We start from the raw sequence: 12106 nt of genomic DNA on the forward strand, positions 1-12106 counted from the left end.
CAAGTAAAACTTAGTCAAAGGATAATCATCATTTTTTATAATTTTATTAAAGATAATCAATAAAATTCGCCTGATTTATCTCAAATTTTTTTATGATTTTATGAAAGATAATCAATAATCAAAGTATAATCATCATCTAGTTGATTAAAAAAAATTGATTCAACAATAACAAATTGAGTAAAACCTAGGCAAAAAATAATTATGATCATTTTACGATTTTATGAAGGATATTCTGATCAAAATATTAAAAAAAAGACTCAGATAAAAATCAAGTATAGAAGTATCATCCCATAAAAAGTTATTACCAGGACTTTCTTCGATAAATTACCCAAAAAAGACTTCTTTCATGGAATACCCATATTGGTACATTGAAATAATATTATCTCCGTGGCCGTTTACAACTGGAACAGGAGAAGTACTAGCAGGCAAAATCTCAACCTTGTAACGGAAAATTAAATCCACAACGGGAGAGTAAGCGCATCATGGGAAGAACATGTCACCATATCAAACCGACACCCAATACATCGTATTATACCTTATTCTTCCTTAAATACCCACCTACAAAATAACTCTTCTTTCCTCTTCTCTCCCTCTCTATTTGCACACTGGCCCAGAAGGAAGCGCGATTTCTTTGAGACGATCAGATCGAGGCCGACGTGAGTCAGCCGACGTCGCGCCGCAACTGATCCACCGCATGGTGGAGTTACTGTCCACCGTATGATGTTCATCAGGCGGCCGTCGGGGAAGCAGCGGTCTGGGGCGGTACCCGTGCACCTCAACGTCTACGATCTCACGCCCATCAACGGCTACGCCTACTGGCTCGGCCTCGGCGCCTACCACTCCGGCGTCCAAGGTGAGATCCGGTCTGTGCCTAGCGTTTCGAGGAGGATGGTGCGGCGATCGGAAGACGGCTATCGATTATTAGGGCTTGGTCTTGTTCTTTCCATTGGCAGTGCACGGGGTGGAGTACGCGTACGGGGCGCACGATCACCCGACGACGGGGATCTTCGAAGGAGAGCCGCGGCAGTGCCCGGGGTTTGCGTTCCGGAAGTCGATACTTATCGGGCACACCGATCTGGAGCCTCGTGAGCTGCGGATGCTCATGGAGGAGATGGCCGCGGAGTACGCTGGCGACACCTACAACCTCATCTCCAAGAACTGCAATCACTTCTGCAACGAGGCCTGCCTCCGCCTCATCGGGAAGCCCATCCCCCGATGGGTCAACCGCCTAGCCAGGATCGGTACTTTACCCTCCCTCCCTCGCTCGATCCACAAGCTCCGTCTTTTCTAGCCAAAGATTCGGCTTTCTAAGGAGATTCCGATGGTTGCCAGGATTCCTGTGCACTTGCTTGTTGCCCGTGCAAGTGGAGGCCGTGGGGCAGCGGGCAGCAGAGGAGGGGAAGGTCGGCGCAGACAGCGAGAGGCGGAGGCTGAGGAGCAACCCCAACGTACCACCAGGTAGCATTTCCCAGCCTGTGGTCACCATTTCCTCTCGATCCGTAGAGAGCAGGAGAACCCGGCGCTCGTCTTCGTTATCCTCCATCGGAGCAGTCTCTTCCATTTTGAAGGTCTAGTCTAATCCCGGCGGATGTGAACTTTCCGTATGTGTTCTCAATTAGTTTGGAAATGAGATTCTGTTTCCTAATCATATTCTCTTCTCTCTCTTCTTTTCTCTTTTTATCCGTCGTCATTATATTAGATGCTAATTAAACCTGGCATAACTCCACGAATCTCAAAGCGTGTTTTGTCTCCTCATCTTCTTTCGCTAACCGTGGCGGAGTCCAAAGTGATGGTGATCGGATGGCTGTTGAGAGAGTGGGAGACCGCACGCGTGCGAATCATGATGGCGGTCCCTCCAATCATGCAGGCGTCTGTGCCACGTTGATTGGGGTTTTGCGTGCCTGGTTAAGAGAAAATAAAGTTGTCTTTTCTGGGAAACGGGTTGTAGTGGGTGGGAATCGACGGGAACATGGAATTTGGAGCAAATGAAAAAAAAGGGCACTCGCTTTCTCTTTCTTAAAATCTGTGAGAACAAATCTCGACTGATATTAATTCGATATTGAAATCATACATTGTTATTATATTATTCCATTCAATGATGTCAAGCAACGACGTGACTGTATCATTTGATATATCGATCGTACCTCATTCAATAAATCCTTCCTGAATAAGAAGAATCCAAGAAAATATTACTGCGACTACCTCCCATGTCAAGAGGCCAGAGGCAAAGTACACAAGCATCATTACTATATCAAAATGATTTTGAGGCTCTAAAGACATATTCTAATGGTCATTGTGTGTTATGAAATTAAGGATTCGAGTTGCTGAACACGTGTTATGCAATGCTAGAATGATGGAAGTAATTTTTATCATTTTATGTACAGCTGGCATACAAACAGCCAGCCTTGATTTGTTGCAATTAGCCTACCTATTGTCTTAATTAACTGTAACATGTTTTAAATCATCCATATCTGATAAATTTAGCCAAGGAAACAATTATAAGAATTGAACTTCATGGAGTAACTATAATGCTGTGACTGGTTTTATTATCAGAGATTTCAGAGACTTCATTGCCAAGAGTTGCATATATCTATTTCCGGATGTCCTCTATCAGCATGATGTGTTGGGAAAATTTATTACAATAATTATTTTTTCTATTTGTATATAAAAATAATTTTTTTACCAAAATATTTATATATTATTAAAAATAAATATTAACCATAGCAACATAAAACACCTAATTTTTGTATGAAAAACTCAATACGAAAAAAATTACGAGACCGTAGTGTCATGGACAAACTTCGAAACAGGATGTTTGATGTAATGCTTATGTATGTCCGTGTCTTTTGGCATGTTCATGCCTTGTACAGCATGTAGAGGGGCAACCGAAGGCTTAATAGTCCCATTTTAGTTGGGTTGGTGGCCTCTTTAGGCTTGTAAATAAAGGTTGTGTCATGTGGACACGTGCGAGAGATTTTCGGTCTGTAATGAACCATTTTACCCTTTGTTGTGCCACTGTTCAGAGCTTGTAAAGTCTGTTTGTAATTTGCATTGTCTTTTCAGAGATGTTTGCTTGTGGATCCCGATTGAGGCGTTCTCTCTAGCCCGTTCTCTCTTTTGTTGGTCCTAAGGGGACAATGGGAGACTTCGGGGAGGCTGACCTTTGCGGACGGACACGCAAGGGTGCCGCACGACTTAGGCAAATCCAGCTAAGTCCGTGACAGTAGTCCACTTCAAACATGCATTGTCACCAATAATAATAATAGGTTTACAATAAGTCTTCTCCATAATAACTAAATGAGCATAATAATATCAAGAACATAGATCTTAGCTCAATAATAACATATCGTCATCATCAGATTTCATCAAAGGAATGGTTTAAATCTCGTAGATATCAGAAAAGCATCTTATAAAGGACAAATTGCATATCAACACCGTTAGGATTGTAGAGCTTATTGTAAGAATTCTCCACATAAAATTTGGGCCAAACCCAACAAAGTTTAACCACTTCATCGTCTAGTAAAAACCTCAAAATCTTAACATTCTCTCTCCTCTCTCTCTCTCTCTCTTTGTTTTGATTTTTTTGCATCATTCCTTTTCTATTCGCTACACGACCCTACTTCTTTTTTTTTTTTAATAACTGATCAGATTTAGGCTCAATGCCCTTATTATCCAATCCAAGCCCACCTATGGGCTAGACCCAACAATTCTCTCTCTCTAGCTCATATGGTGGGTTGTACTAAACCCGCTCTTCATCTACATGCTTCAAGCTTCTCTTTAGATAAAAACTTTGTCAACATGTTTGATTCATTTGTTGAATCTCGAATTTTGATGATGAAGTAAATTATAATTTGTTTAATCTAATTTATATGTTAAAAAAAAAGTGCAGAATTAACTATGATAGTAGTAAGACATAAAGCAGGTGTTGTGCTAGAGTCAAGATCGAGATCTCATTGGGAGTTCGAGAGTTCGTCGGAAGTCCGGACATTCTATCACGGACTTAGCTGGTTTTGCCTAAGTCGTGCGGCACCCTTGCATGTCCGTCCGCAAAGGTCAGCCTCCCCGAAGTCTTTCATGTCCCTTAGGACCCACGAAAGAGAGGACAGGTTAGAGAAAACACCTCAATCGGGATCCACAAGCAAACATCTCCGAAAAATACTTCATAGACAATTCAAATTACAAACAGATTTTACAAACTCTGAACAGTTGCACAATAAAGGGTAAAATGGTCCATTACAGATCGAAAATCTCTTGCACATGTCCACATGACACAACTTTTATTTACAAGCCTAAAGAGGCCACCAACTTAACTAAAATGGGACTATTATGCCTTCGGCCGTCCCTCTACATGCTGTACAAGGCATGAACATACCAAAAGACACAGACATACATAAGCATTACATCAAACATCCTGTTTAGAAGTTTGTCCGTGACATTCTCCCCCACTTATTCATTCGACGTCCTCGTTGAAGCCTTTGTCGACACTGCAACTCCTCGCCTTTGTTGAGTCTTCAATTTTTTGCTCCAGCAACAATGCGCCTCTTGGCTCCCAACTGCTCTCCGCTTCTGTTTTTTAGTAGTCGAATCTTTGATCCGCCATGCTGCTTCAACTCACCAATGACTCTGACTCTGGTGCTGGGTTGGCTGAGTTGTGTTGATCCTTGTTGATTCCTACGGATCCTCCAGATAAAGGAAAAGACCATCCTTACTGCGCCAGTCTCTCAAATTCCACATGCTGCTTGAATTGGATGGATGCTTGTTGGAGCTTTAACGAGCATCCTCTCGCAACTTCTGAAGTTTTGGGTCCTTCCTCCACAAAATTTGCTCATTGACTCTTCTTTCACTTAGTTGTCACTTCCAAGTAGATTCACATCACTTCCACTTTCGATTGGCATTTCGTTGGGAAATGAAGCAGACAATCTACTCTCAGTAGCACTGATCACCGTTGGTGAGGATTTGACAACTATTGTCTTCCATTGCCTTCGAAGGGTCTTTAAACTTGTGTAGAGCTCCTCTGCTGGATAGATAAGAGAATTAAGGTACTCGGTTTCGCCCATTCTCTTAAGGGTTGAGAAGGCAAAGGTTACTTGACTTCGCTCGCCTCCTCCAGGTTGTACTCCATGCATCGAGCTAGTTACAAGCCTTCGCCACATAATTTTCTTTCCTCTCTTAACAGATCAAAACTTGGAAGAAAAGAGGAAGGAGAACTTTTAACTCATACAACACTTTTGAGCTCTAAAAATCACAGAGTAAGATCAAGATTTTGATGGTTTTTTTTGGTTTTTTCTTTCATTGCTAAAAGGGTGGGGTATTTATAGGCCCCAACCCAGTTTGAATTTCGAGCTCAAAATTGTCAATTCCTGAAATTCCGGGGTCTGACGGTTGCACTGCCTGACTGGGGTGGTTGCTCCGCCTAGCAGAGCTCGAAGACTGAGCCTTTGGGCGGTGTCACCTCTTGTCAGGGGCGGTTGCACCTCCTGCCAGAGCTCGGAGGTGCAACCGCCCCTGACAAAAAGGAGTGATAGGATACCATAAGCAAGTTTTAAGCATAAGTGCCGTAATTATTCATGTCATAACTAGGTTCATGTCATTTTCCAACAGTGAGTGATAGGATACCAATTATGCAAACATCTCAAAGAAAAAATGACATAGAGATAACTTTGAATACTTATTCCTTTTTATTTGTTATTATCTTTTTGCATGAAGGAGGAAGGCTATTTGTGATACTAGCTATTTGTGAGTTTACTTTGAATGAAGTTAAAATCAATGAGAGATTAAATCATATTTCATTTTTACAAGGATCAAGATATGTATGTGAAACAAATCCTTGCAAGTAAAAACACTATCATCCATATTTCAAGAAGGAATTTACAAGCAGGAATCATTTCATCAAATCCATTTCTAAAAAAAATATTTTTCACATGATAAGTGTATGAGAAATGTATTTGCTAGTTGATTCCATATGTCAAAAAATCAATGATGAGAATCAAACTCGATATGACATATGCTTATTAAGTTCGGAAGAGGATAATGTATCGAGAAAATCCGATTGTTAGGATACCACTAGTTAAGAGAATCTGAAAATGAAATTAACACTTTCATGCATTCTGACAAGACTATACTATAGATTTTCAAATACAATCATGAAGACAAAACATGCTCATTGTTATGGAAATTTTGTATCCAAAACACATAATTTCCAACATGTAATTAAGGCATGTAATTGTGTAAAATTATTATGGCAATTAAGTGATTTAATTATTAAATTAAAAAAAAGATCCGAAAAATAATCTGAACAAGTTTATGCATTCGGACATATTAACATTCCTAATTCTTTTCTAATGAAATCAAATTGTTCTTCGCTTAGAGGTTTTGTAAAAATATCAGCTAGTTGATGCTTAGTATCAATGAACACTATGATTACATCATGATTAGTGACATGATCTCGTATAAAGTGATGTCTAATATCAATATGTTTTGTTCTTGAGTGTTGAATGAGATTCTTTGTTAAACATATTGCATTTATGTTATCACATTTAATGGGAATGTTTTTAAGATGGACTTTATAATCTTCTAAGGTGTTTTTTATCCACACAACTTGTGCACAACATAGACTAGCTGTAATATACTCAGTTTCGGTTGTTGATAGTGCAACCGAGTTTTATTTTTAGATGACCAGGAAACAAGGGAATGTCCTAAAAATTGACATATTCCTGATGTGCTTTTTCTATCTAGTCTACACCCAACAAAATCCGCATCAGCATAAGTAATTAACTCAAAATTTTTGGATTTTGGATACCATAATCCTAGATTTGTGGTACCTTTAAGATATCTAAGTATTCTTTTAACCGCTTTGAGATGAGATATCTTAGGGTTCGATTGAAACCTCGCACAAATTCCTACACTGAACATGATATCTGGTCTAGTTGTAGTGAGGTAAAGTAAACTTCCTATCATACCCCTATAAGTTTTTTGATCGAAGCTTTCTCCACTTTCATCAACTTCTAACTTAGTGGACGTGCTCGTAGGAGTGTTAATTGCTTTTGAGCTATCCATATTAAATATTTTTAGCAGATCTAAAGCATATTTAGTTTGACTAATAAAGATGTCATTGCTTAGTTACTTAATTTGTAAGCCTAAGAAAAAGGTTAATTCTCTCATCAAACTCATTTCAAATTCGAGACTCATGGTTTTAGCAAAAGATTCACAAAGAGATTCATTCGTAGAACCAAAGATAATATCATCAACATAAATCTGAATAATGAGAAAATTATTTTTAAAATTCTTGATAAACAATGTAGTATCCACCTTGCCTTTTGTGAAATTATTTTCAATAAAAAAAGTACTAAGTCTATCATACCAAGCCCTTGGGGCTTGTTTTAAACCATAGAGAGCTTTAGTTAATTTAAATACATAATTAGGGAGGCTATTATTTTCAAATCTGGAAAGTTATTCAACATAAACTTCTTCATAAATAAAGCCATTAAGAAAAGTGCTTTTAACATCCATTTGAAATAACTTAAAATTATTATTACTAGCATAGGCAAGGAGCATCCTTATGGCTTCTAATCTAGCCACAAGAGCGAAGGGTTCTTCGTAATTGATACATTCTTCTTGGTTGAAACCTTTGGCCACTAATCTAGCCTTGTTTCTAACCACGATACCATATTCATCTTGCTTGTTTCTAAAGACCCATTTAGTACCAATAACTAAATGGTCATTTGACCTAGGAACAAGCTTCCACACCTCATTTCTCTCAAATTGATTTAACTCATCTTGCATTGCGATAATCCATGAATCATCTTTCATGCCTTCGTCAATACTTTTAGGTTCAATTTGGGAGAGAAAAGTGACATTGGCACAAAATTTTTTAAGAGAAGAACGTGTTTGAACCCCCTTAGATGTGTCTCCTAGGATTAGCTCCTTAGGATGAGCATCTACATACTTCCAATCCTTGGGTAAGGATGTTTTGGAAGCGGATGCATCTAAGTTGCTAGTTGGAGAAGGGGTTTCATTTAAATTCAAAGAATTAAAATTAACATCATCATCAAAATCATTTTTCTTGATTTCATAAATCTTATTGAAAACAACATGAATGGATTCTTCTATAATTAAAGTTCTTTTATTGAAGATACGAAAAGCTTTAGAAATCGAAGAATAACCAAGAAAAATTCCTTCATCGGATTTAGGATCAAATTTTCCTAAGACATCTTTTTCATTCAAGATAAAACACTTACACCCAAAAATTTTAAAATATAAAACATTGGGTTTTTTATTATTCCACAACTCATAGGGAGTTTTGGTGAGTAAGGGTCTTACTAGAACTCTATTCAAAATATAGCATGCAGTATTTACGGCTTCGGCCCAAAAATATTTGGGTAGACTATGTTCATTTAACATGGTTCTTGTCATTTCTTGTAAATTTATATTCTTTCTTTCTACTACTCCATTTTGTTGAGGATTTCTTGGAGTAGAGAAGTTGTAGTTGTATCCATTAGATTCACAAAATTCTTGAAAATCACAGTTTTAAAATTCACCACCGTGATCACTTCGAATTGGTGAAATCATAAAATCCTTTTCATTTTGAACAAGTTTACAAAACTTAGTGAAATATCTAAATCATTCATTTTTGTGTTTCAAGAAATAAGTCCATGTGTATCTACTATAGACATCTACAATGACGAAGGCGTATTTGCTACCTCCTAGGCTTGATTTAGAGATTGGTCCGAACAAGTCCATATGGATCAATTGTAAGGGCCTAGAGGTGCTTATTTGATTCTTAGATTTGAAACTACCCTTAATTTGTTTTCCTAATTGACAAGCATCACACACATTATCTTTGATGAACTTGATATGAGGAATTCCTCGTAAAAGTTCTTTGGATGATATTTGAGTGATTAGTTTCTTGCTAGCATGACCTAATCTCCTATGCCATAGCCAAGCATCCTCATTCAAAACCGAGAAACACATTTCATTGCAAAGATCATTGATGTCAATGGTGTATACGTTATTCTGTTTTAATGCAATCATAGATGTGTTTTTGTGTGGTTTTTCAATGATGCAAGCATTAGATTCGAATTTGACGATATATCCTTTATCACATAAATGACTAATACTCAAGAGGCTATGTTTTAAACCAACAACTAACAAAACATCTTCAATAAAGAAGTTGGATTTATTACCTATGGTTCCTTTGCCAATGATTTTACCCTTGTTGTCTCCGAAGGTGACATAGCCTTCGTCTATGCTAGTGAGCTTAGAGAATTGAGATGGATCTCCGGTCATATGCCTTGAGCATCCACTATCAAGGTACCATCTCTTGCTCCTAGCTTGCGATGGTATAGGTTTCTACAAGAAAGGATGATCTTTAGGTACCCATTTGCTTTTGGGTGTCTCAAAAATAGATCTACATTGTTTATCATGTTGCATAGAATTTATCATGGTTCCTTTAGGAACCCAAATTAATTTGTTCGGACTAATTTTCTTGAATGGACACTGATGCGTTTTATGTCCATGTTTGCAACAAAAGTTGCATTTGCTTTAGTGTCGAACATGTAAGATGGGCCTTTTATGAAGGTGGTTGGATTTTGGTGAGGACTTCTCACAAATCCGATTCCACTTCTTTTAGGAACGTGACCCTTATTTGTAAGGATCATGTTCAAAGATTTACTACCAACCTCGAATTTCTTCAAGACGTCCTTAAGAAGCAAGTTCTCCTTTTGAAGAGTATCTAGATCATGACATTTTTCACATTGAGCTAAACTATTATGATATTCAGTTTTTAATTTATCAAAATTGCTAACAAGACTATTATGCTTATTTTTCAGTAATTTATATTTTCTACTAATTATTTTGCATTCATCAAATAAGTCATGGAAGGCATTTTAATAATTCATCAAAGGATAAATCTGCATCAATTAAATTTGTTACCTCTTCTTCGATGGCCATTAAGGCGTAATGAGCAACTTGCTCGGTGTTGGACTCCTCTTCTTCGGATGCGCTAGAGTTATCCCACGTTGCTTTGAGCGCCTTCTACTTTGATGTTCTCTTCTTGGCTTGGGGACAATCACTTTTGTAGTGTCCTAGCTTTTTGCACTCGTAGCAAATAACTTGGTCCTTTTTGGGTTCAAGTTTATTTTTTGTGTCACTTTTAAACTTGTTTTTATTAATGAATTTTTTGAATTTCCTTGTTAGAAGTGCCAAGTCATCATCACAGTCTTCATCACTTGAGTTTTCTCTCAAGTGGTCATCTAAAGTTCTAAGTGCCATATCCTTCCTGTTCTTTGGAAGGATGTCTTCTTGCTCTTCATGAGCCTTGCAAGTCATTTCATAGGTCATTAATGACCCGATTAATTCTTCAAGAGGGAAGTTGTTTAAATCTTTAGCCTCTTGAATAGCAGTGACTTTAGGGTCCCAACTCTTAGGAAGAGATCTTAGAATCTTATTTACGAGCTCAAAATTTGAAAAACTTTTGCCGAGTCATTTTAGACCATTGACGACATCTGTGAAATGGGTGTACATGTCGCCAATAGTCTCATTCGGTTTCATTCGGAAAAGTTCAAAAGAATGTATCAAAAGATTGATTTTTGACTCTTTCACTCTACTTATGCCTTCGTGAGTCACTTCGAGTGTATGCCAAATATCAAATGCAGTTTCACAAACCGAAACACGATTGAACTCATTTTTATCAAGTGAACAAAATAAGACATTCATAGCCTTTGCATTAAGAGCAGAAGTCTTCTTCTCCAATTCATTCCAATCGATCATTGGAAGAGAAGACTTCGAAAATCCATTTTCGACAAGATTCCAAAGTTCAAAATCCATTGAAATAAGGAAGATCCTCATTCGGGTCTTCCAATAGGTGTAGTCCGTCCCATTGAACATGGGTGGACGTGTAATAGAGTGGCCCTCTCGGTTTTCGGCGTATGCCATCTCTCTTGGGTTTTAATCCGTTTGAGAGTTAACCCCTCTCTGATACCAATTGTTAGAATCAAGAGCACTAAGAGCGGGGGGGGGGGGGGGGGGGGGTGAATTAGTGCAGTAGAAAACTTTCGACGATTAAAATTACGTTTGTATGATAAAAGCGATTTTAGTAAGAAAGCAAATTCGTAAATCACTCTAACTTGTGATCAAGTGAGATACAATTAAAGCAAAGATATAGAGGCAGTTTGTAGTTATGATGGAAATCAAAATGTAAGCACAAACTGAAATGTGATGGTTGTACGATAAAATCGATTTCCATCTAAACGTCGATTCGGAAAATACTTAACTATGAAACACGTTCGTAAATATGCAGAAGGCAGTAAGCTATTGAGGAGGTTTGCAGTAAAGATAAGATGCTCAAAGTACATACAAACTGAGATTTATAGTGGTTCGATCAATCTTGACCTATATCCACTTTTGGCTTCCTCCACCGACGAGATCACCAACGTCCACTAGAGGCCTTCCTTCAATAGACGAAGGCCAACCACCCTTTTATAGTTTCACTCCTTTTGATGGGCTTAGGAGACAACCCTTACAGAATTTTCTCTCATCTCTTGAAAGATCAGAACTTGGAAGAAAAGAGGAAGGAGAACTTTTAGCCTTTACAACACTTTTGAGCTCTAAAAATCACAGAATAAGATCAAGATTTCGATGCATTTTTGGTGCCCTTTCATTACTGAAAGGGTGGGGTATTTATAGGCCCCAAACCAGTTTGAATTCCGAGCTCAAAACTATCTTTTCTTGGATTTTCGGGATCCTGGCGGTACTACCTCCTGACTAGGGCGATACAACCGCCTGACAGAGCTCGGAGACCAAGCTCTAGCGGTGCCACCGCCTGACAGGGGCGGTTGCACTGCCTAGTCTCGCTCGAAGACTGAGCCCATGTGGTGCCACCGCCTGATTGGGGCGGTTGCACTGCTTGGCAAAGCTCGGAGACCGAGCTCAGGCGGTTCCACCGTTTGTCCGGAGCGGTTGCACCGCCTAGCCTAGCTCAGAGACTGAGCCCTAGGTGGTGCCACCGTTGGCCAAGAAATCTGGGTCCGAATGGGCTAATCCATTCGGCCCAATTTGGGTTTGTCAAGGGCCCAATTGCCCCAAGATTAAGTTAATGGGATCACCTCTC

General features: G+C 38.7%; 1 protein-coding gene across 1 annotated transcript; it reads left to right on the forward strand.

Annotated features, from left to right (window-relative positions):
* Nucleotides 1-407: 407 nt before the first annotated feature.
* LOC135594871 (deSI-like protein At4g17486) lies at nucleotides 408-1673 on the forward strand. Its single transcript, XM_065085376.1, has 3 exons — nucleotides 408-853; nucleotides 954-1241; nucleotides 1333-1673. Exons 1-3 carry the CDS (start codon nucleotides 718-720, stop codon nucleotides 1572-1574), a joined length of 666 nt encoding a protein of 221 aa, XP_064941448.1. The 5' UTR covers nucleotides 408-717; the 3' UTR covers nucleotides 1575-1673.
* Nucleotides 1674-12106: the final 10433 nt, after the last annotated feature.

Source organism: Musa acuminata, chromosome BXJ1-10 (genome assembly GCF_036884655.1).
Source record: "Musa acuminata AAA Group cultivar baxijiao chromosome BXJ1-10, Cavendish_Baxijiao_AAA, whole genome shotgun sequence".
Taxonomy (NCBI): domain Eukaryota; kingdom Viridiplantae; phylum Streptophyta; class Magnoliopsida; order Zingiberales; family Musaceae; genus Musa; species Musa acuminata.

Excerpts from the sequence above, each read along its gene's own strand:
- LOC135594871 (XM_065085376.1), top strand. The coding sequence starts at position 718 with ATGATGTTCATCAGGCGGCCGTCGGGGAAGCAGCGGTCTGGGGCGGTA. Across the intron at positions 854-953 it reads CTACCACTCCGGCGTCCAAG|TGCACGGGGTGGAGTACGCG; the intron begins GTGAGATCCGGT and ends TTCCATTGGCAG. Across the intron at positions 1,242-1,332 it reads CAACCGCCTAGCCAGGATCG|GATTCCTGTGCACTTGCTTG; the intron begins GTACTTTACCCT and ends GATGGTTGCCAG.